Source organism: Cygnus atratus, chromosome 1 (assembly GCF_013377495.2).
Source record: "Cygnus atratus isolate AKBS03 ecotype Queensland, Australia chromosome 1, CAtr_DNAZoo_HiC_assembly, whole genome shotgun sequence".
NCBI lineage: Eukaryota > Metazoa > Chordata > Aves > Anseriformes > Anatidae > Cygnus > Cygnus atratus.
In genome coordinates, this window is record NC_066362.1 from 50,325,259 (window position 1) to 50,351,185 (window position 25,927).

Genomic DNA, 25,927 nt, shown 5'->3' on the forward strand with positions numbered 1-25,927 from the left:
AAATCCATACGGTTATTAATATCATCTTGTGTTGTTCACTAGCTGGCCTCCTTTAAGTCATATGATAAATAACTGATGGGCAGTGCTAATGTCTCATAACTGTTATTTCTGTATTTCTTTTCCAAGAAAATACTATAAAATCAATATGGCACCCATTTTAGATTGGAAGAAGCTTATGAGAGTTGATCCAGATGCTTTGCCTTGTCAAGAGGAACTAGCAGACAGATTGCTAGAGACTGTGTCCAAGGTACTCAAGGGGAAAACAGAATGTACTGGTTTTGCTATGCATTCTCCTCTGAACTGTCTCTGGTCTGTCACATGCATAAATGCTTTATTTTGTGAATTTCATCGATATTTGTATAAAAACACTGTTGTCTCTTTAGGTTGATGGGAAAATCTTGAAAAATGAAACTCCTGAACAGTTGATACATCTTTTTAAAATTACTCAGTCACTAATGAAGGTTTGTATTAATCCTCACTTACTACAGTTCTGTAGGTACATCTGCTTATTTTTTATTTCAATGAAAACATGATTACTTTTTTTTTTTTTCTCTTTATCTACATTGTGCGTACTGGTTACTCTTACAAGGATTTGTGTACTAAATGTGTGCGTGCAACAGAGTAACTGTTTGCAGCACTTAGGGTTATGGCACATACCAGTGGGAAATGAAGTGAACAAGTGAACGTAGTTACGTAGTTAGGGAATCTTAGTTTTACAGGTAATGCAAAGATATTTCACAAAGAAGTTAGATGTAGTAAGTAATTGATTATGATTTTAACTTTAATCAAAGTTTTTATGGTAGGTTGATGTTTTGGAGTAACTTTAAAACTGTCACTGCAAATGGAAGAAACTTGGCTATCCTGAAACTGATCCTATAAGTCTATTACATTTTGTATTTACTCATAAACATACCAAAAACAAGAAATAAAAGCTGCACACGTTGGTCTTAGGATTTTTTTTATTTTTATTTTTTATTACTATTCTCAGCTACATGCTTTTGAATGTTCAGACAGCTTCTTAGAATAAATTACTAAAGAAAATATTTCAACGGTCTGAAGTTCTTAATTGTAGGGAAAATGAGTGGTTTCCTTTGTTTGAAGAGAAAAATGTTCTTTTGTAAATGTTTTCATACTTCTAAATGCATGGTCCATGGAATACTCTTTTAGTTTATGTTAGTAAATCTTTTTTCTTTGCTTACTATGCTTTTTTTGCCAGATGAAAGCTCAAGAGGTGGAGCTGGCACTAGAGGAAGTTGAAAAAGCTGGGGAAGAACAAGCCAAATGTGGTAAGCAAACCTTAAGCTATTCATAAATGATTTGTTAAATATAATATATTTGTTTCTTTTTAATTTAACAAAGTTAATAAAATACTGACTGATATGAAGTCAGTTGCCTCAGTGGGGCTAAATATTTAAAGGCTGTGAAGTTAACCATTGTTGCTTTATGTACCTTGCTGGTTAATTCTCTGTGCCTATTCTATTTTAACAGAAAATCTATTTAAAACAAAAGTGATGAAGCTGGAAAATGAATTAGAGGTATGTTTTAAAATTTTGTTTATAGAATGCTGCTTTTTTTTTTTTTTTACACTACTGTTTTAAATAGCTAAGGAAATATAATAGCCCTAAGCTTTAGTTAATCCTTTTTACTAGCTTTTGAATATTCATCAGCCTCATTTTTAAAAAGACTTCTATCTACAATAAAATTGTCTTTATTTGAATAAATCTCTTTTTTTTAATTAATTTTTTTTTTTTCAAAGAAGCTAGTGAGGCCTTCCTGTTGCTTTTCCGGAACATTAGGCTTAGTATCGGTCTTCTCTTCTCTTCTCTTCTCTTCTCTTCTCTTCTCTTCTCTTCTCTTCTCTTCTCTTCTCTTCTCTTCTCTTCTCTTCTCTTCTCTTCTCATTTATTGCTATTTTGAAGAACAGTACTATATTTATTACATCGTTTTAATGCTCTTAAGATGGCACAAAGATCTGCTGGTGGTCGTGATACTCGTTTTTTGCGTGATGAGATCCGCCAACTGGAGAAACAAGTAGAACAAAAAGAGAGACAGTTAATGGAAATAGAAAAGGAATTGGAAAAAGAGAAGAAAGTGAATGAACAGGTAAGAATGGCCTGACATCTCTAAACCAGTTCTGGAACTGTGTTTGAAAGTTTCATGTTTTGAAAAGAGCCTCTGAAATTTAAAAAAAAAAAAAAAAAAATGAAATAGGACCACTGTGCATTCGTTTTCTGTTTTGTTTCTGGAGTTCGTTGCTTTCATAGTTTATGTTAGCAATATACATATGTATATATATGCATGCACACACACAGTAAGGATTTTATCATCTTATTCTAGCTTGCTCTTCGAAATGAAGATACAGAAAATGAAAACATCAAATTAAGGAGAGAGGTTAGTAAAGAATTAATACTGATAAACAATATATATTATTAGTTTTCTACATATTTTTGGGGAGTGATATGGTATTTAATTCTGTTCTGGAATATCTCCTAGGTACTGGAGATATTGATTATGACATTTTAATCAGGTTTCACAAAATTTATCATAGATCTCTTCAAGGGAAACTTAGCTAATTGAGGTCAGGAGCTGTCTATGCTTGAATTTACACAGCCCTAAGATAATTTGGCTTTGGACTTTGTCTTCTTGAGCAGTTAGTATTTTTCTTAAATACTGTTGACAAAGAGATTTGATGGATAGTGGACAGGATTTGGTTTAAGCTTGCTGCTTTTGCTAAGATAAAATTTTTACAAAAATTAGTTAATATAAGAACAAATGAAAAGATAGAGTTAACATTATTTAATACTTTTTTTTCTTAAATCAGTCTCGTAAAACATTTTTGCTGGTTGTTTTTATACCTTTATTACCTCTAATCTTGGTCTGTGGCAGAATAAAATGGACAGCAACAATTACAATTAATGTTCTGGTGGAAACTTGAGAATTCCTCAAATGTGCCCTTTTACCTACGTGCATGTATGTGTGTATGTACACACATGCACAGGTATATGGAAAATTTTACTTTGGACTTTATGTTGATTCCTATTTAGTCTTTCTAAAGCAAAGATAATCTAATATTTTTCATGCTTTGTTCTCTTGGTCTTGTTCTCTCCTTTTTAATCTGAAGAAAAAACAAATAAAGAGAAAGGTGAGGCTTGTAAGTTTTTAAAAGCATACAGTAGGAATTTGGATGGTGTTTGTCTTAGCTCTTTGTGTTAGCTTATTAGAAAAGCAACAACTTTGTCTTCAGCTCTTCAAAATAGATTTATTTTTGGATTGCTTTCTGTGCAGAATGAACAATTACGTCAGGATGTAATTGACTACCAGAGGCAAATAGATTCTCAAAAAGAAACAGTTCTGTCACGAAGAGGAGATTATTCTGATTACAGATCTCAGTTGTCCAAAAAGAACTTTGAGCTTGTCCAGTATTTGGATGAAATTCAGGTAAAATGGATGCTGTTGAGTATTTATTAGACTCTTCTGACAATAGTATTTTTCACAAAGCTATGCCAATTTACAGACTAAGTGACATGGGGCAAGGGAATATGTAATGCAGTTGGGTTCTGTGATTCATAAACTCTCCATCTGTGAATGTCTGAGGTATTGAAGTTACTGACACGGGTCTTTTAGAGTAATTTTTTAGTGCTTAGTCATTAGGATTTGTTGAAATCGAGGATCCAGAGGTCAAATACTCTCTTCTGTGCTAATTTATACTTTCAAGTATTACATTTAAGGTAGCTTTCAATTACTGGTTATTCAGGTATTAAGATGCATACTTTTTAAAAGCAGTTGCTTTAATTCTGCAGAATTTGACTGAAACTAATGAGAAGTTAGACATTCAAAACCAAGAAATGAGAAAGAATCTTGAGGAATCAGTGCAAGAAATGGAAAAGATGACAGATGAATATAATAAAATGAAACTAATTGTGCAACAATCTGATATTGTTATGGATCAGTTAAGAAAGGAGAAAGAACAGTACAAATTTCAAGTAAGAACTAACTTATATTATTGAATGTATTTTTTTTGCTTTTATATTGTATCATCATATTTTTCCTTAACTTCAAAAATGTTCAACAACTCCAGTTAAAGCACACTGCTGAAATAATTACTAAAAATAATGTGATCTTTAAGCTTGATGCAAATTTTAAAACTTGATTGCAGATCACAAAATACTTTCATAAAGAGTGTTAGACTTCACATGTTCTAGGAGCCAGAACTATACCTTGCTGCCATAATGTTTTTCTGCTAAGTTGTATGTCTGCGTTTGTTGTTGCATGTTGTTTAAGCAAAACAGTTTTGTGATACCATATTGATCCAAATTGCACCTCTAGGTTCAGGAGCTTTCAGACCAGCTGAAAGCAAAGAATGAGGAAGATGATCCACTCATGGCAGCTGTAAATGAAAAAGTTGAAGAATGGAAGGTACTTCTAATACTTTTTGGCTATTTTTTAGGAATTGCTTCAAGAATTCTGATGGTATTTTATCTTCCTTTTCAGAAAATCTTAGCTTCAAAAGATGATGAACTCATAGAGTATCAGCAAATGTTGTTTAACATGAAAGAGGAAATAAAAATGGCCCGACTTGATGTAGACAGAAATAGTATACTGGCCCTTCAGCAGGTACAGTCCGTCTGATAAATTACACACACAGAAATTACCATTCTGTAGGTAAGCTAGTGACCAAATAATTTAGTCTTTCATAGTTTGCAAAGACCAGAATCTGTGTCATTCACATTTGAGAATTACGAGGCAGGTTGATTTATTCCACAACAAGGTTAGCTTAATATTGCACAAATGAACGTTCCTTTTCTGTATGAATTGAGCTTTTGGTAGTTGGTTCTGTTACTTTCATATTTATCTTTTCTAACTGTAACTAGAATGATTGTTTTAACACCTAAGCATCCAGAATTTAATGCTGTTAAATTACAGTAAATCGGTTAGTCAAGGAAAAGTCTTACCTAGAGGTTTTAACTTGTGTGTCCTCTTGTCTTGCTTGGTGCTATACTGTTCAAGTCTGTGGTTCAGCATGTTACAGAGCTAGCTGAATTAGGTGCATTTTTTATTAATCTCAAATTAGATAATTCTTCATGATCTTGTATTTTCCCACTTTCTTGAAAAACTATAAAACATTTAAAAAAATCTCACAGCCCTTTAGGAGCCCCAATATCAAACAATATGCTTTCCATAATGTATATGTATCAGGAGGATTTCCTGCCTTCTTCAGGTGTTTTTTGAATAAATGTATCATTACATGTAATCTTACAGAAAAAAAAAGGATTAAAAACAAACAAAAAAAAACCTTACATTCCAGTTAGCCTCTGATGATCAGAAGACAAAAGTATCTGAAAAGATCTTTGATAAGCAGTCACGCAGTGTGTTTTTAGCTGACTAGATTGCTGTAAAAGTTGCTTTTTTGGATGACAATCATGAGCATGTCATTCTGAAGAGTTTTATGGAAATGAGTGTATTTTAAAATAAGGCATTTAAAAATTAAATCAAGCTACAGCATTGTGTTGTAACACAAAATGGACCAAGCTTGTTACGGTTCGATATATGTTCACATTTGAAAGGGTTATAGTTAGCTCTTTACAGCTTTGCTAAGTGGTGTATCTTTAGATTTAAAATGTGGTGATATTTTTCCTTTAAGAAAGACTGAGCTTCTGTTTTTCATAACTTTGGTATAAAGTAAGGTCAGCAACTCTTGAGATTTCTATATTGTAATTATTTTCTGTAACTTTTTTCCAAGTCTATTTTTTCTTTTTTTTATTTATATTCATCACACAAAAAATACTACTGCGTTCTGTGATAAAGTTCATGTATAAGCCTAGAGTCTGTGTGTACCTATGGATGTATATGCATACAAAGCAAGATTTGGTATGAATTTTTAAAAGTTGGATGACTTGTTGAAAGGCAAAATAGGTGTCATGTATGATGGATTGTTAGTCTTCCCAATCTTTAATATATATGTATACCTCAGTTCCTACTACCTGCTTAGGAGGAGGTAGTAAGAAATCTGTTTGGTCTAAAACTTCTTATCATGCACTGACTTAACTCTAAGAGAACTGTTCCATTTAAAATTGATCATTAAGCACTGCTTTAGTGTCAGTGTGATAGTGTTGTGTGAATGCTTTATTTTTACTCTTTTATTTTTCCTGCTTTGCCTTTATCTATCCAACTTCTAGATAATGTCTGAACTCTATGTTGTAAGTACAGTATGTTTGCTTGTTCTATAATTTTATTGTGTCTTTGTATTAACTGCTTTTCATTTCTCCATTTTGATTTTGAAGAAATGTGGTGTTCTGTATTGGTAGTTTCCCTGTCAGTAAAGAATTTCTTTAATGGAGCTTTTTGCGTGTGTGTGTGTGTGTAATGTGCAAGAGTGAGATGGTCAGTGAAGAAGAATTTCTTTTAATTTTTTTTTTTAGGGTGTGCAAGAGCGAGATGCTCAGATAAGACTTCTTACTGAGCAAGTCGAACAGTATACCAAAGAAATGGAACAAAATGCATTTCTTATTGAGGAATTAAAAAATGATCTCCAAAAAGATAAAGGTAAGTTGACCATTTTATTTTAAGGTATATTAAAAAGAAAATAAAAAGCAACAAATTTGCTGTATATTCTTTATTCTTTAGAAATACAGAAAAATGTTTGCCATATTTGAGTAATACTAATCTAAAATTTTTGTTCCTTTCCATTTATCAAGCATGCAAAACGGTTTAAATTTATTTACAGTGCTCCAGTGGGTTTTAGAGGTAATATAGTGCCTAATAAAACTATACCTGTATAGTTAATTAATGTTACATATATTAAATATATAATAATGTTACATATTACATACGTTATAGGTTAAAGTATAAGATACGTCTCAGCTCAGCTTTGTAAAGAGTTGCAGATGATTAGTAACGTATAATTAAAAACAAATTCCCTTTTGTGCATACTTGAGGGTTGTTTGAATGAATGATTAAAAAAAAGCAATAACATAATCTTTTTTAATTACTTAATTGAGAGCAGATAATGAAGATCTCCTTTATAACATCATCTGAAGTGTTTCTTGCTGAGATAGCAAGAATTCCTAGTTGAATTGTTGATCAAGGTTTTTCTTTCCAGGTCTCTCAACTCTTGTTCAGCAGAATCGTTTAGGAGAAATGCAGGAAAAGTTAAACTTGCTAGAGGAGAGAACAAAGGAGGCTGAGAAGTCTGCAGAACTAGCCGAAGCAGATGCTAAAGAAAAGGACAAAGAACTTGTTGAGGCTCTGAAACGAATGAAAGACTATGAACTGGTAAACAATTTGTCAGAGTGGACAGGGTATTTCATCGTATTTTTAGCAGATCATTTTCTGCTTGCATGTTTATTGACAGTGTTCTAATTAGAACTTAAATGTATGACTTCTGATGCTATTTTATTTTCTTTTTCTTTCATAATACCTCTAGAGGTTACTGATTGCATGTTTGTTAACAATACTTAACTTTTGCAAGTTGACAATTTTAGCATATGAGTAGGGGCTTCTGAAACACGTTGAACATTAATTGAATTATCAAGATAGGATTCTTCAAAGAATCCCATAATAAGAGGGTTCAATAAGAGGGTTTCTGGAGAGCGTGGAAGATAGCTTCCTGATGCAGCTGGTTAGAGAGCCTACCAGGGCAGGTGCCCCGCTAGACCTTCTGTTCACAAACAGTGACGGACTGGTGGGAGATGTGGTGGTCGAGAGCTGTCTTGGGCAGAGTGACCACGAAATGGTTCAGTTCTCTATTCTTGGCAAAGTCAGGAAGGGGACCAGTAAAACCACTGTCTTGGACTTCCGGAGGGCTGACTTTGAGCTGTTCAGGACACTGGTTGGCAGAGTCCCTTGGGAGGAGGTTCTGAAGGGCAGAGGAGTCCAGGAAGGCTGGGCACTCTTCAAGAAGGAAATCTTAATGGCTCAGGAGCGGTCTGTCCCCACGTGCCCAAAGACGAGCCGGCGCGGAACTAGACCGGCCTGGCTGAACAGAGAGTTGTGGCTCGAGCTTAGGAGAAAAAGGAGGGTTTATCATCTTTGGAAAAGAGGGCGGGCTACTCAAGAGGACTATAAGGATGTTGCGAGGCTGTGCAGGGATAAAATTAGAAAGGCCAAAGCTCATCTGGAGCTCAATCTGGCTACTGCTGTTAAAGATAACAAAAAAAGTTTCTACAAATACATCAACACAAAAAGGAGGACTAAGGAGAATCTCCATCCTTTACTGGATGCGGGGGGAAACTTAGTTACAAAAGATGAGGAAAAGGCTGAGGTACTCAATGCCTTCTTTGCCTCAGTCTTTAGCGGCAAGACCAGTTGTTCTCTGGATACCCGGTACCCTGAGCTGGTGGAAGGGGATGGGGAGCAGGATGTGGCCCTCACTATCCACGAGGAAATGGTTGGCGACCTGCTACAGCACTTGGATGTACGCAAGTCGATGGGGCCGGATGCGATCCACCCGAGGGTACTGAGCGAACTGGCGGAGGAGCTGGCCAAGCCACTTTCCATCATTTATTGGCAGTCCTGGCTATCAGGAGAGGTCCCAGTCGACTGGCGGCTAGCAAATGTGACGCCCATCTACAAGAAGGGCTGGAGGGTAGACCCGGGGAACTATAGGTCTGTTAGTTTGACCTCGGTGCCAGGGAAGCTCAGGGAGCAGATTACCTTGAATGTCGTCACGCGGCACTTGCAGGGCAACCAGGCGACCAGGCCCAGTCAGCATGGGTTTATGAAAGGCAGGTCCTGCTTGACGAACCTGATCTCCTTCTATGACCAAGTGACGTGCCTGGTGGATGAGGGGAAGGCTGTGGATGTGATCTACCTTGACTTCAGTAAGGCTTTTGACACCGTTTCCCACAACATTCTCCTCAAGAAACTGGCTGCTCGTGGCTTGGACTGGCGTACGCTTCATTGGGTTAAAAACTGGCTGGATGGCCGGGCCCAAAGAGTTGTGGTGGAGCCAAATCCAGTTGGAGGCCGGTTACTAGTGGAGTCCCCCAGGGCTCAGTGCTGGGGCCGGTCCTCTTTAATATCTTTATCGATGACCTGGACGAGGGGATCGAGTGCACCCTCAGTAAGTTTGCGGATGACACCAAGTTAGGTGCGTGTGTCGATCTGCTTGAGGGTAGGAAGGCTCTGCAGGAGGATCTGGATAGGCTGGACCGATGGGCTGAGGTCAACTGCATGAAGGCCAAGTGCCGGGTCCTGCACCTGGGGCACAATCAACCCCAAGCAGAGCTACAGGCTGGGAGATGAGTGGTTGGAAAGCTGCCTGGCCGAGAAGGACCTGGGAATACTGGTTGATAGGCAGCTGAATATGAGCCAGCGGTTTTCTCAGGTGGCCAAGAAGGCCAACAGCATCCTGGCTTGTATAAGAAGCAGCGTGGCCAGCAGGTCTAGGGAGGTGATTGTCCCCCTGTACTCGGCTCTGGTGAGGCCGCACCTCGAGTACTGTGTTCAGTTTTGGGCCCCTCGCTACAAGAAGGACATAGAGGTGCTCGAGAGAGTCCAGAGAAGGGCAACGAGGCTGGTGTGGGGTCTGGAGAACAAGTCTTACGAGGAGCGGCTGAGGGAGCTGGGGTTGTTTAGCCTGGAGAAGAGGAGGCTCAGGGGAGACCTCATCGCTCTCTTATAGGTACCTTAAAGGAGGCTGTAGAGAGGTGGGGGTTGGTCTATTCTCCCACGTGCCTGGTGACAGGACGAGGGGGAATGGGCTAAAGTTGTGCCAGGGGAGGTTTAGGTTGGATATTAGGAAGAACTTCTTTACTGAAAGGGTTGTTAAGCATTAGAATGGGCTGCCCAGGGAAGTGGTTGAGTCGCCATCCCTGGAGGTCTTTAAGAGACATTTAGATGTAGTCCTTAGTGATATGGTTTAGTGGAGGTCTTGTTAGTGTTAGGACAGAGGTTGGACTAGGTGATCTTGGAGGTCTCTTCCAACCTAGACGATTCTGTGATTCTGTGAATATTGAAATATGCGGAGGGTACTGTGTAGTCAGAAGATAGATTTGTAGGAACTGATTTTATTCAGCAACTCTGCAATAAGCACAGTGCTTACAGACTGGAAAACATTTTTTTTCTTATTAAGTAAGGTTTTAATGATGTTTTTGATTTAAATAGTATATATTAAAAATATTCAGATACCTCAGAAATTGTGTGGACAGTTAGCATAAAAAAGATAACATAAAAAAGATTAGCACTCTTTTGGTGAAATCTGTATTTGTGATAAGTGGATTTCAAAGGTATTTTGGAGCTAAGCAAGACTTGAAAGTCTTGGTGTCCTGCAATGCAATCATGAGAAATCACAGATAGTATGGTACGTTTTCTAGAAAATGTTGTCTGTGTGAAAAAATAGGCATTGCAATTAGGAATTACTGAATGCCATGGTCAGAAAAATGAATATGCTTTGCTTTAGCGGACATTGAGTCAGCCCCTTGAGAGCGTGAACTCCTTTGAATCCCTATAGTCTTCAGGAAGAATTTTTTCACTTGGCTATTGTCTTTCCGTAACTTATCAATGGTCTCCTATGTTTGTTAGTATAAGTTTTCAATCATAGTATTTTTTTCTTGTTTTGTTTCCAAATAGTGTCATCAACTTTGTAAGGATGAAACACAGATTCATAATTTATTTTTCCATGTGATCTGTTTATAATTCCCATTTGGATTTTTACAGGGAATATATGGTTTGGAAGAGGCTGTTGCTGAAATAAAGGATTTAAAAAAGCAAATCAAAATAAGAGATCATGAGATTGAAACCTTAATTAAGGAAGTCAATAAACTTGAACTGAAAATAAATGATTTTCTTGATGAAAATGAAGAGCTTAGAGAGCGCTTAGGTATGGTGTATATGTTATATTTTCATTTTTTTATTGTGTAGGAATTGAAATAACATTGTGTCATGGACATTTTTACTATACCAAGTAACTACTTGGAAATACTTATGTATAGTCTGCTAATATTTGCAAGTAGTTTCACTTAGGATAAAAAGAGTGTATGTACATGTCTAAACTTTAGCTACAGGTTGCTTTGAGTGGAAAAAGCAGGAAAATAGGTTTCACATTGCTTTTTTTGTTGTTGTTGTTTTTGATTCCTCCTTGATTGTAGACTACTTACTTAGCTTCATAATACAGTATTTGGAAATCATACATAACTTATTGGAATTGTAATGCTAGATTGAAAAGCACAGAGAATTCAGAAAGGCTTATTTTTGCATAAAGAAATCTAAACATAAATACAGTTAATTTTAGGTGGTATTTTATTGTGCTTTGTTTTTTTTAGTAACTAATGTAAAATGGTGCTTTCTTCTGATGTTATTATGCAGAGCATGATGTGTAGAAATATGTGTATATTTAACCATCAACACGTTAGTTTTTTTGTTCTACTTGACTGATTGTGTTGTTACTTAAATGGGCTACCTACTAATGACCATTAACATTAGTGTTCCTCCCAAATGAGCGATTATGCATCATATACTGTGTTTCAGGTCTTGAGCCAAAGGCAATGATTGATTTAAATGAAATCAGAAACAGCAAAGTACTAAAACAGCAGCAATATAGAGCTGAAAACCATATTCTTTTGAAAGAGGTAAGTGATAAATCGTATTTTTGTGTAAGACCTACATAATAAAACTGCATTTGAACGGAGTGAAATACTTGTCTGTTAAATAATACGCAGATTGAAAGACTAGAAGAAGAAAGAATTGAATTGAAAAAACAGGTTCGTAAGTTGGCTCAGGAGAAAGGAAGAAGAGTTGCAACAAATGGTAAGGTATTCTGTGTTATAAAATATCCTGCAAGAAGATTCTGTCTTTAGTTACTAATATAGCTTTGTTATGTCTATTAATTCGCTTAAATTATAAGGCAAAATAATTATCACTGAATCTGTAGGAAGAGGTGAGTGGTTTTGTATTTCTGTTGTCTTACAGCTCAGTAGCTTGGCTAGTAATCCATCACTTGAGAATCATGCCATTGTCTTATAGTTCTTAGATACAGAATAATCTCATCATAATTTCCAGTAAATCTTTGTAATGGATTTGTTTCAGAAAACTTAAAAACTTAAATTCTGTGCCACCTAGGCAAACATAATCTGCTCCAATGGAAAGGTTTACAGCTTCTTACCCTGCAGGTAGTAGAAAACTAGAACTCATATATAGTAGCTTGAATATATTCCCTTGTTTGAAGTCAAAAAAAAAATCATAATAATTTATTGTACATTTACTTGCAATTAGCATTGGATGCTGGTGATGTGCAGATAACAGATAGCTTTACTGAAGAGAAGTGGATGAATAAGAGGAAGTTTGATTTCTTGGACACCCATGATATTGCTGAAGTAAAGGCAAAGGTAGGTTCGTAAACCAAGTTCATAAGCATTTATTGTATTTCTGTTTCAAATAAATATAATATTGGTTTGTAAATACGTTTTCAAATATTTTTATAAGCTTTTATTAACTGCTTTTAAAAAATCCCAAATTAATCATTTGGTTTTTTTTTTTTTTTTTGGAATACTAATGAACATTCTTTATTTCTTGTGAGTACAGGCTAGCAACTCATGTAACACGGAAAGGAGAAACACACTTGCAGATAGAGAAGCATAAGTTAGCCTTTTGAAGTCAGAGAAAGATAGAGCTGAAAAGAGTAAGGCTGTGGGAAATCTACATAGAAGAACTTGTGGCATACTTGGGAATTTAAATCACTTGGAAAAAAATAGAAATGCTTCTTTGCTTCATTTAGGTTCAAAACATGTGACAGAGTTGCAAGCAGTTAATGACAACTGTAATTCAGAAACTCTTACGATAAAAGAACTTTTCATATCACCAGAACTACAATTTACAGTGGCATCAGGGATAATAGATAATGCAGACATTAGAGAGGTGTCAAAAGACTCAAAATCAGACTGCACAGATTCATTTTCTGTGTATCAGAGAATGTGGCAGGCTTCAGAAGTAAATGACCAAAGTTACAGAAACAAAGTGTCTTTTCCGAATCAAGTGTCTATAACTTCTAATTCAGATCAAAGAAGTGAGGAAAATTTTTGTGCATGTCCATCTCTTGGCCAGAGCTCTCCAATTTCTTGTGCATCTGTTCTTGAAAAGCCAGTAACTCTCAAAACACAAAGAATGACATTGAAGGATAAGCAGGATTATTTGCAAATAAAGTTTTCTGATTTAAATACCTTTCAAGAAGATGGAGAAGGAAAGAACTGTATAAAAGAATTGCTGCAGGTGAAAACTTTGGAAAGTGAATTTGAAAATGGACATTCAGAATGTCAAGTAGAATTCATTCAGAAAATGAATTCATTCTGTCAAGTAGAATTTCATTCAGAAGGTCAAGTAGATCCTGTTGAATATCTCATACAGCAGTTGAGAAGGGAATTAGCCTTTCTTAGATCACAGGTGAGGCTCCTTTATAATATGTGTGCTTATCTGTTGCAGTTATTTAGGAGATAAATTCAAATAATGAAGATATGTTAGTTTAATTTCATCTTTATTTAAATCTATGCAATGATTCAAATAGAATTCGCACATTCTTTAAATTAGAACAAACAAATGCCCAAGTCATTAGTTTGCAGTTGATTTGTTGACTTAGTGTCAAAAAATATAGTGATACATTTTCTTCCTGTCTGTGGAAAAAATTTGCAAAACACACATGCACATCAATATAGATGGGTATGAAGAGGGAATAGTTTTTATTCTATGATCTTATGTGCATTAGTGAAAACAAAATACTTATTTTCCTGCACACCACTTGTATTATTAATGCATACATCTTTACATCGCAAATGAATCGATGGTTGCAACTGTGTATTGAGTGACACAATTTGAGGATAATCATCTTAAAATGTTTTTAAGTACACAGACAAATATCACAGTGCTATTTTGCAAGTATTAGTTGAATAAAGTAGGGACTGATTCAGTCCTTCGACGTGAAAGAAGAGATTTCTGTTAAAAGATACAGATGTTATGTGACTAGAGCATGTCTCCTACATCTAAAGAAAACAGTTGGTGTAAAGTTAGACTTCTGGAATAAGAAAGGCCTTTCCTTCTGGGAAACTTCTAAAAAATTGCCGAGTTTGTTCTTCTATCTTTTTATCTTGGTCAACTGGCAGAGAAATGGATAATATCTATCTGTTCTCGGAAAAACTGAAAAGATTTTCAATTAAAAATTTCATTTATTAAAAAGATCCATAACAACAAAATATTTTAGGTTCTTAGTAGGGTTTTTGAAAACTTGCTAGAATCCTTACAAAAAAGATTGATTTCAGGATGCTTGCTGTGTTTTATTTATGTGATAAATGATATTAAAAAAAAATATTCTCTGGTAGCTTCCAAAATAGTTACTGTAAGATGCTGTGTTAGTTTTTGTATAGCGCAGATCTTTGTTTTTGGTACTAGAGAGATATTTGGGGCATGAATCAAGTCAGTTCCTGCAGTCTCACGGTCCTACCTGTGTTATATACTTGTAGACTGCTGTTTCAACTGCTGCATGACCAAGAATTTGTGTTTCCCTGGACAGTATTGTATGGGATATACCTTGTGTAATTCTTCTAGTAAATCTGTCTCTGTTGCACTTGCATTTCAGTCAGGAGATTCATATATGGGCTAGGAAGTTTTCATGAAGGCGTAGTCCCAGTTTGAGAAAAAGCTGGGACTAGAACACTAGATGACAAAAATTATATTTTGAATGGATCTAGAAAACATGTTTATTATTTGTCTCGGTTTTGATGAGGAAACATAATGGTTACAATAGATGAGATCAGGAAATAGGTTTTTCCTATCTTTAACTGAAATATTTTGTAACTGAATTTCCGTTGAGCCCTGCTGAGCTATGGTCAGCATATAAGTAACTGATTGAACAATAAATCTGTGTATTTCATACATTTTTCTACTATACATCATTTTTTCCATGCTATGGGAGTATGCTTTTCTACTTTGGTTTTTCTTAAAATACTCTTAACCAAGCTACAGCATGAATAATGCCTGCTAATTGCATTTTTAGTAGAAAAGAATAAGTGGTTTTTTGATCATTTAGAAGATAAGTCTTGGAAATATAAACATTTATATAAAAATGGAGACAGAATCATATACTAATAACTTTTTTATTTTAAGAATGAGCAGATATACAGAGATTTGTTGATCAAGAATATACTGAATAGTTATCCAGAATTACAGCTTGAAAAATGGAGAAGCCAGGCAGTGCAGGTAGTACAAGGTGTTTTTTAAAAAAAAAAAAAAAAAAATTATATAAAGCTTATCTATGCTTTAAATACTTTTTTCCTGATGATTTTGTTGCTATAAATAATGATTTTGTTTCTACAAATTTCCTTGATTGTTGCCATCATAGTAACACATTAGTTTGGCTTGTATACTGCATCAGTGACTATGTCGCTACCAAATATAATTAATCAGCAATATTTTTAAGTGTTAATTTTCATTTAACATTTCTTAACCATAGAGTCTTAACGAGAATTCTAATATTCCTAAATTACAATTCTTACTTTTTTTTTCTTTTCTTTAGAATGAGTATCTTGCAAAAGAACTAAGTGAAAGAGAGAGAGATTTGGAAAAGAACAGGACTGTAATAGTCACATTTCAATCTAAATGTAAGTTGGAACATGTTTTAAAGCCGGGGAATGTTATCAGGTACCTGCAGATTGTTCGTTTATTTGTACTTTTTTTTTTTGTGACTGTGACCACAAATATCCATCTGTACAGTTTCTTTTAAAAGCAGGTCACTTTGGTATCTTTCACAATGATTGAATTTGCCGTGTACATGGAATGTTTTTATACAATTATTCTGATAACCTCATGAATTGTGGAATTTTTGGTTGTGAATTGGTTTAAATTGGTAACACAAAGATTATAAAATAATATAAACAACATTTGCAAACTGGAATTTCCTTGAATTCTCTTTAATGACATTTTGTAAAAAGATGTGTTTATATTTCTGTGTGTGAATAAATACGTGTATAGTTTTGCTAATTTTAAACTTAAATTAATGGTAGTAGTACAAGAAACATAGTTTATTCATACTAAATACATTAAACTAGGATCTCTCCTAGTTTTCCTATATACTTCATTTTTACACAGAAGCATTTCAAAGATCGCCATGTTTCTGGATCTGTGAAAGTTGATCAGACAGGCTACTAAAAAAGTGAAAACAGTGGCAGGAAACATTGAAGAATGGAAGGTTCAGTAAAGTCAAATGTTCCCATGAAGGATTTATCTATTATTTTACTGATATTTCTCCAGCAAAATACATTGTTGGGAAGTACCTAGCAGATCTACTTTAAAATTCATAGTTAGTTATGTCTGTGTATAATATGAACAATGTTCTTATATATCAAATCAAGAGGTATTATGATGAAATGTCCTAGTAAAAGCTAACTCATTTTTTACTGCTTTTAGACACATTAACAATATTTATTACAGTAAAAGCATTATCAGAAGAGAATAAACAACTTGAACAAGGAATGAAAGAAATACTGCAAGCTGTCAAGGAAATGCAGAATGATCCGAGTGTGAAGGGAGGAGAAACAGCCTTAACAATCCCTAGTTTGGACCGTTTAGTCAATGTAAGCTTACTCGCTTATTTGACCTTATAGGATTTTTAGGTTATATAGATACATATTTTTTAAATTATTGGGTTATTGTATAATTAAATAGTAGCTGGTATATACTTCCTTACTTACAAGTGGGAGTACATAATGTGATTCCTCTGTAAAAAAGCAAATGAAAAATATACAACAAGAAGAGATTTCCAACAGAGATTAAAAACAAACAAACAAACAAAAAACCCTTCAGCTGGATAGTATAAAACTGTCTTGGTCAAGTTTGTTGTCTTATACATAAAGTTTAAGTTAATGTTCATTTGCATGCCTTGTTGTTGTCTATGTTCTTTGCATATCTGTACAGGATCTGCAGGAAATGTTGAAGAAAAATTACTTATTCAAACATCCTCCTGAAAAATTAGTATTTTCACAGGCAAATGCAATTATTTATATTATGGTATATGATTTAAATTATGTATCATCAGCAAACAGATTAGTAGATTAAAAAAACTTAAAATGTCTCACTTTTTTTCTAAGTTTATGTAGCTTAAAACCAGTTCCAGTCTATTATGGAAAAACAAAGTTTTTCTCTGCTTTTTCTCTGTTTTGTTAATTTAATGTTTACTGTGTTAGGCAATTGAGTCAAAAAACACAGAGGGAATCTTTGATGCTAGTGTGCACTTGAAAGCTCAGGTTGACCAACTTACAGGACGAAATGAAGAATTAAGACAGGAACTGAAACAGAGTCAGAAGGAGGCAACAAGTTTCTCTAATCAGCTGGCAAATGCAAATGAAAAGGTATACAATTTATCTTCCATTATTTAATTTTTACTTAAAAGTTTCTGCTATGATAATTTAGAACAAAAACACACAACGCATAAGATACTGGATTTAGCTTAAGTGAGCAGTGTAATTATAAATATAAATATATATATATATATAGGATTTACCAGTTTGTCCTTTTAAAGTTCAAATCTTACTCTTCTTAATGTTACTTCATCCTGGGAGTATCATATGATGATGTACACCAAGCCTGGCTGTCTTCTGGGGAGAGCTGTACCAAAAAAAGGTTACAGATTTCTTTCTTCAGAAAGCCAGTAGTCTTGTATTTGTTATTTATTTAAATAAATAACAGATTAAGTGTTCTAAAAATGATGAATGATTCTGTAAAATCCTGTATCTTTTTTAGAATTGTATACTGGATTATTTTGAATGCTCCTTCCAAGGCGGGAATGAGGAGTGGAATTTTATTTTTCAACAAGCAAAATTTAAGTTTTCCCTTTAGAACATCTTTGGTAATACAAAAAAGATTTGCCAGTAACTAATACTCTTGTAGACTCATAGAAAGGGACCTTAAAGATCATCTAGTTCCAACTCCCTGCCATGGGCAGGGATGTCACCCACTAGATCAGGTTGCCCAGGGTCCTGTCCAGCCTGGCCTTGAACACCTTCAGGGATGGGACATCCACAGCTTCTCTGGGCAGCCTGTGCCAGTGCCACACCACCCTCTGAGTAAGGAATTTCTTCCTCCTATCTAATATAACACTACCTTTTTTAGTTTAAAACATTTTCCCCTTGTTCTATCACTACACTGCCTGATAAAGAGCTCCCCCCACACCCATCTTTTCTGTAGGCTGCCTTTAGACATTAGAAGGCTACTACGAGGAATCTCCAGAGCATTCTCTTCTCCAGGCTGAACAATCCCAGCTCTCTCAGCCTGTGTTCATAGGAGGTGCTCCAGCCCTCTGATCATCCTTGTGGTCCTCCTCTGGACTTGCTCTAACAGGTTCATGTCTCGGAGACCCTAGAGGTGAATGCAATTCTGTAGAATACGTTCTCTATAATATTCTGGAATAGTGTTTTTTGAACTGTTAGACTAGAGGACTAGAAAGCTTTTAACAAGTTAAAGGGCAAAGATTTCTTTAGAATAAACCATCAAATGACCACTGCAATAGTTCTATCCAAACTTTATCTTTTTAAAAGTTATATAAGTGCACTGTATAAACAGTTCAGAATAAAACTAACAGGTATGTGAATCTGCCCTGATTGCTGGAGTGGTTTGATCAATTTGGCTCAACCTACTACGCATTTAATTATTCATGTAATCACAGTTTTTTTAAAAGGTTACTTTCTAAGAGTGTTTGAATTCTTTAGAATACAAGTGGAATTCTTTAGAATACAAGTGGAACTGAATTAGATTGTTAATAGCAACTGATTTAACTTAGGAAAACTAATAGATTTTCTATCAGGTGCATTTTAATTAAATAACAAGAGTTACTTTGTTTTGTTTATTTTCTTTAGATTACACAACTGAAAAATGAAATTTGCTTATTACGTCAATCAGAAGGTGCCAATATTGTCTTCAAAACAGTGAATCTTCCAGAAGGGATGGCTCTTTCAAGTGTTAATATGATTAATTCTCTGAATGAATACTTAATACGTCTTATACAGGTAAATTGCTTACTCCTTTTTATCAAGATTATTTGTAACATAGAGCTCCTTCCTCCAAAATCTACTGTCATGCCATGTACGGACATGGGAGGGCTTTCCAAAATAATTTTGAAGTTTTAACATCTGTAAATTCGTGGGGCTATTCTGTTGTGTTTTGTTTGTTTAAAGCTGTAAATGTTTTGCAGCACTGTAAAACTGGAAACTAAAAATTGTGTATTTGACAACAATTTGGTTTTGTCTGTTTAAAATGGGAATTTTGATCTAAAAATCTTCTTTAAATTTCTCCAGTTTTACGCTTTTTACAAGAAATTCTGGCACTACTGTCTGAATTTCACACCTGGGTCTGAATGTGCAAATCCTACTTTGATTTGTTTTTCTCTGTAAAACAAAGGTCTTTATTTACTGTATGAATTTTCATTCCATTATGTCAAAAATATGTCAACATTTGTAAAAGTGTGAATAAGTACATTGAAACCGAAGCTTGTGTTTCCCATGGGAAGCATAGAGACCAAGCATATAATAAGAACAAATATTTATTTGAGAAATACAGTAGAAATAAATTGTGTTGTTATTATATTATTTTTTCTGTCTTTGATTACTTTTGTTTATTAGGTAATACTTTTAGTTGCATATGATGATAAAATAGAAAGTCACTTAGGAATGTGAAAAGAAAGCATGACTTTCCAGGTAGATGTTCAATTAGTATTCTTTGTAGGCTAAGTATGTGGGCTAACAACATTCCTTGGTGTTGTAAACTTTTGGGGCTGTAATCTATTGAGCTTTTTTGCACTATTTCACACCTAGTAATATGAATGCCAGTGCTTACTGGACTTTTTTTTCCATTTGTTGCTTCTACAGAAAAAGAAATTTCATACCTTCAGTTCACAAAATTGATACAGATGAATTGACAGAAGTATCTATCATGAAAAACAAAAGGGAAAACTGTAATTTTAATTAATGCTTTCATGCTTAAAACCTATATTAATGACTTCAATATTTTTATTTGGAAAATTAGGAACTGGAAAATAAAGAACAGTTACTTAAACAATTAGAAGACTCTGTAAAGGACTATAAGCGAAAATTTGCAGTAATTCGTCATCAACAAGGCTTGCTTTATAAAGAGTATCAAAGGTATTGTTCTCTGAATTCTGAAAATTCAGGTATCTAAATGTATAGTATTTTTGAGTACAAGATTCATTACTACGTTGAAGTGTTCTTTGGTTAGTGTCATAAATGCTGCTACTCTTGGATAAGGACTTAATGCACTTCTTTAGTCCTGTAAAGACTCAGAAAACTTAAACTACATTTTCTACCAGATTTTTTTCATAGTGCATACTTTATAATGAGGACTGCAAGATTTCATATCTTCAGTCCCTCATGCTTGTTTCTCTTTCAGACTCTCAGTTCCTTGTATGTTTCATTGAATCTAATTTCTATAAAGTTCTTCTTATGGTCAAAGGATCTTTATTTGGTAAAAGCATAGAGGTCAATCTGTTGATTTGGGTTCTTAACTGACTATTAGTTATCCTTTCTATGTTTGGGCTGAAAATAGCAGTCACTGGATGGCTTTTTGAATAAGGGTGTTTCATCTTGTAGGAACTTCCATGTGTTCTTTGAATCAGTTAAGACTTCCCAGACATTAATCAAAGACATTATTTTTGTTTGACACATGAAAGTTACAGCTTTTTGAAAATATTAAAGACTATGGTATACTGCCTCATTAACAACTAGATTAGGTACATCAGTCAGAGGGATAAGACGATAACTCAAGGCTTCAGCAATTCCTTGAAAATCTTCAAAGGGGTTACAGGTTGAAGTAAGGGGAGGAGATTCTTTGATGTGACGTCCCATAAAGACTCACTTTCAGAGCACCTTCTTCCTTTTCCTCCATTTTCGTCCATTATAGAGGAGATCTTCTTTGAAGAGAAAATATTACTTAAAGATCAGGGACTGAGAAAGGGAAACTCTTTAAGATGTCCTATTCTCTAAGCTGTTCTGAAACACCCTTGATTATTTGTTTAGACTAACCTAAACTATCTTATACGGTCTACAGGAACTTCCTCATTAGATGTGTATAGACAGTTCACAATCTTTTGTTTCCAAATAAATAAATAAAAATGGATAGAGGAGAGTAGTTCGGGCCACAACAAGGCTTAATGGTTTTATGGTTTTATCTTTTTCACTAAAATAGAAAAAAATAGAGTGGAAAATGAGGTTGTTTGTGCACTTGAAATAAAATGAATGCAATGGAAAGAAAGACTTGCAAGATGATTGAAACTTTGAGTTAATATTACAGCCATTGCCTGCCATTATATTTAGAAGGCTGACCTCTAATGTTGATTTTGAATATGGGGAACCTAAGTTTTATTTAGAGGGAAAATCATTAATCTAGCAGCAACCTAAACAGAGGAGATAAGTTTTCAATTATCCACCTACAATTTATAATGTCTTTTCCAAATTCCATTTTGAAACTCACCAAGCACTTCATGATTGTAAATGAAAATATGTAATTGCTGTTTTAGTGAAAAGGAAAGCTGGCAGAAAGAATCAGAAGAAATGAAAGAGGAAAAGAAAAAGCTAGAAGAGCAAAAAGAACAGGATGCTACAAAAATAAAGGAATATTTTGTAAGTAATTTTGTCGCTTCCAAAGTAGAAGTGGAAAAACATATTAAGAAGGAGAAGAAAGGTTTTAAAACAGTACTATAATTTGTTAGAAGGTGAAAATGTTGCAGAGAAAAACTGCTCAATTAAAACCAAATCAGTCGGTGAACTGTACATTCAAAATCAGTATCAACAATACAAAAGGTATATCACGTTATTAAGACACCTACAAAATCTTACCGTAAGCCTAAAAAGTGGAATCCCTGCCAGCTGTCATGGCATTTTTTGATGGCTTCAGGCTTCCAGGGTTCTGGTGTTTTTTTTCTAGCCACATGCATACTCTTCATAAAATCATAGAATGGCTTGCACTGGAAGGGACCTTAAAGATCATCCCGTGCCAACCCCCCACCATGGGCAGAGATACTGCCCACTAGATGAGGTTGCCCAGGGTCCCATCCAGCCTGGCCTTGAACACCTCCAGGGATGGGGCATCCACAGCTTCTCTGGGCATCCTGTTTCAGTGCTTCACCACCCTCTGAGTAAACAATTTCCATCTAATACCTGATCTAAATCTCCTCTCTTTTAGTTTAAAACCATTCCCCCTTGTACTATTACTATCTGCCTGAGCAAAAAGTCACTCTCTGTCTTTTTTAAAGTATTGCAAGGCTGCAGTGAGGTCTCCCTGGAGCCTTCTCTTCTCCAGGCTGAATATCCCCAGCTCTCTTCATAGGATAGGTGCAGCAGCCCTCTGACCATCTTCATGGCCATTCTCTGGACTTCCTCTAACAGGTGTTCATTGTGCTCTAACACTGGGGCCTCAGACCTGGATACAGCACTCCAAGTGGGGCCTCACAAAGGCAGAGTAGAGGTGGACAATCACCTCCCTTGGCTTCCTGGTCACACTTCTGTTGATGCAGGCCGGAATACACTGGGCTGCCTGGTCTGCAAACGCACACAGCTGGCTGTTGTCATGTTTTTTGTTGACCAGAACCCCAAAGTTCTTCTCCATAAGGCTGCTCTTAATGTGTTCTTCTCCCAGTCTGTTCTCATGTCTGGGATTGCCTTGACCCAGGTTCAGCACCTTGCACTTGCCCTTGTTAAACCTCATTAGGTTCACATGGGCTCACTTATCTAGTTTGTGCAGGTCCCTTTGGATGGCATCCCTTCCTTCTGTTGTGTCAGCTGCACCACTCAGCTTGGTGATGTCTACAAACTTGCTCGGGGTACACTTGTCCACCCTTCAAATCTGTCTCTCTCCAATTTAGAGATAAAGATGTCCTGTGGGACGTTAGGCTCATTGAAAACTGGAGGTTTACAGCTCGAATTCTTGCTCCCTGCCTCCTTGCTGAGTTGATGGCAAAGCTAAAGCTCATGTGCCTTCTGTTATCTGAGTCACTATGGTTTCCTCTTCCAGTGCCCCCCAGATTTTGCATTTGCATCCATAGGATCATAGAAGTCATGTGATTACTTCACAAATATTAGCTTGAACCTCAAAGTGGGAAATTATTAGTGTTTGTTAGGTACTACAGTAATTCTGTTTGGTTTAGAAAATGATTCAAATACATTTGTTTTAATTCTATTTGGTTTAGAAAATGATTCAAATACATTTGTTTTGATTCTAAATGCTATATTAGACTAGTAAAAGGGAAAAAATGAAGATTATGTAGAGAATTACTTTGTTTCTAAGTTAAAAATGTCAGCATTAGCTAAAATTCCTACTAGCCAGATGTATTTAGCTTCTATTCCTCAGAAACAAGTAACTTTGCAGATTAAAAATTTTTAAATTAAATATTAAAATATTAAAATGTTAAGATTAAAATGTGTGTGTTGACTGTGTATGTGTTTTAATAGAAGAAATAAATTATTTTAGATTAATAGAACTTTTACAGTGAGCTTAGATAATGTATTTCAACAAGGCAAGCTTGTCCATATAGTTGAGTTTTACCATATTTCTGTACGAGGTTCTTGTTAAAATGTTTTTACAGAATTTACTCAGTGCACTTCAGCTGGATCCTGATGAAACAAAAAAATTACTTGCAGAAAATAATAGAAAAATAACTGTATTACAAGTTAATGAAAGGTCATTAACAAGGCAGTATACCACTTTACTTGAAATGGAACGGCATCTTAGAAAAGAAAATGAGAAACTGAAGAGTGAAATGACACATATGGAGACTGCAGTTATAGGGAAAATTGGACACTTGCAGCGATTCAAGGTATAGTTAATAGTAGTAATAGTCCACATTTTTATTTTTACAGTTTGGCAATAAATATACTTTTTTTTTTTTTTTTAATGGGACAGTTCTAGTTTGTTAAATGCCTTACACAGGTGCTTGCTAAATGCTGTGTTGTCAAAACATTTTTTGTATTTAAATGAGTGTCATAGTACAAAATCTGTCAGTTTTCTGCTTCTGAGGTTGTTAACACAAGTCCTTTTTATTGAAAGTGTCATATGAAAACAAATCTCACGTTTTGGCCTGTCAGTTTGATAGGGCCTGTATTAACTCATCTTTATAAAATATAGTTTTGACAGTGCATTGTGCTGTAGAGGCTACTAATGATAAAATTGCCTAGACAGTTCAATACCAGTGAAATTTTGACAATGTTTATTGCAAGCAATGCATAAAGTTGTATATTAATTTAGTAAAGTAAACCAGTATCATATGCTAAAACGTGTTATTAACTGGTATTCTTTTTTTCTGTATAGTAAATTTTTATTTTTCTATTTAAAAATTTAGGAAACTTTAGTAACTCATTGTATTTATTATTTTCATAGGAAATGGCTAGCTTTAAGATTGCAGCTCTGCAAAAAGTGTTGGATGGTAGTGTGCTGTTGTCTGAGTTAGAACTGGCTAATAAGCAGTATAATACATTAACTGCTAAATACAGAGATATGTTACAAAAAGATAACTTGCTCGTCCAACGGACAACAAACATGGAGCACATGGAGGTAATGTCTGTGTTACATTTAAGCCTTAAGGGAATTAAAAAACAGACCTCATTATACATTCATTCTGCGTTGGTTTTTCCTCTCACTTAATAGAAAGATGGAATAGAAGTTCCGATACTAGTTGGGACAGTTATAACTAGTTGCTAGTTATAACAGTTCCATAGCAGGTATGAGCTGTTGGAGCAAGTCTTGATGTTGCTATCAAATTTTAATTTGCTTACCTGGTACTTCGTCAGTGTACTAAGAAACTTATGAAAGGTCCCAGATTTCATTTCAGTGGGCATACATAAAGGATTTTTTTGGTGTGGTTTTTTTGCTTGTTTGCATTAAGTTAAGCTGTAGGTATGTTTCTTCACAAAATATTTTTAGTGCTTTGATTACCAAAACCAGGCTGGCAGAGAGAATACCTGTTATAATCTTAGGTGTTAGAGGTCATAAGGAAAGTAGAATGAGTGTAGATGCTTTCAAAGCTTTCTGCCAAAGTAAGCACTTTTACTCATTCCTGAGTTACAAGAACGAAATGTTCACTTCCAAAAGGCACTAAGTGTGAAATGAACAACTAAATCACCAAATGTTCATGATGTGTTTGCTGTATGTCATAGGAGCTGAAAATCTGTGAACTTCTATATTTGAGTAGAATGGATTTTCATAGAGGTCTGTGAAGCTGGTTTGAAAGATGTGTTGCTATCTTCCACCTTACATTCATGTCAGAAGTAATAGTCCAAGAAGGCATGAATTGTTAGTTCATGTAACATTCTTGTCTATTGGGTTGTCTGTGGTTGACAAGGGCTAAATACATGTGATGGGTAAACTCACTGTACTTTGTCTCTTTGGAATCAGGCGCATTTCACCTAAACAAGGAATGATTCCTTCTCTATTGTATATATTTTTTGTGTGTATGAAAACTTGCAATCCCCATTTCAGTAATTTCACAGAGCTAAATAATCATTCATCAACAGCAAACTAAAAATGTGCTTCAAAAATTCAAAATTGAAAATTTATATTAAGAATTCCATTTGTTTTTTTTGGTTAATGTGGAAATCTGTGTTTCTATCTAAAGGAGAGGGGGAACATTTACAAAACTAATGTTTGGCATCGTATTAGATGCCTACAAGAAGCATGTGATCTGTCTCAAACACGTACATATGAGCAAAATGAAATATCCTTCCTCCCTTCCGACTGGTAATCATAGGCTTAGTATGACAACCTTAGAGTATAAATTAGATTAAGAAATCTAGGAACCATAGTCAACTGTGACAATAAATATTCACGGTAATAGTAGTTGACAGTAAGATAACAGCAAAAAGAATTTACAGCATCATAAAATCATTCAGAATGGATTATGAGGCAGATTAAGCTGTTCTGTTCCAATGCATATTAATTAATGGGTGTGCAT

The 25,927-nt window shown here is 34.9% G+C and overlaps 1 protein-coding gene across 1 annotated transcript in view; it reads left to right on the forward strand.

Moving 5' to 3' along the window:
* CEP290 (centrosomal protein 290) overlaps positions 1-25,927 on the forward strand; it is a 56,808-nt gene that overhangs the window by 2,177 nt on the left and 28,704 nt on the right. The window contains 24 exon segments of the mRNA XM_050708296.1: positions 127-247; positions 384-461; positions 1,217-1,286; positions 1,489-1,535; positions 1,960-2,103; positions 2,338-2,391; positions 3,286-3,438; positions 3,801-3,983; positions 4,327-4,416; positions 4,492-4,614; positions 6,420-6,543; positions 7,100-7,272; positions 10,657-10,819; positions 11,467-11,567; positions 11,658-11,745; positions 12,211-12,323; positions 15,497-15,581; positions 16,411-16,553; positions 17,163-17,327; positions 18,831-18,980; positions 19,996-20,111; positions 21,503-21,605; positions 23,567-23,797; positions 24,358-24,531. Coding sequence (XP_050564253.1) covers positions 146-247; positions 384-461; positions 1,217-1,286; positions 1,489-1,535; positions 1,960-2,103; positions 2,338-2,391; positions 3,286-3,438; positions 3,801-3,983; positions 4,327-4,416; positions 4,492-4,614; positions 6,420-6,543; positions 7,100-7,272; positions 10,657-10,819; positions 11,467-11,567; positions 11,658-11,745; positions 12,211-12,323; positions 15,497-15,581; positions 16,411-16,553; positions 17,163-17,327; positions 18,831-18,980; positions 19,996-20,111; positions 21,503-21,605; positions 23,567-23,797; positions 24,358-24,531 — 2,973 coding nt within the window. The 5' untranslated portion in view covers positions 127-145.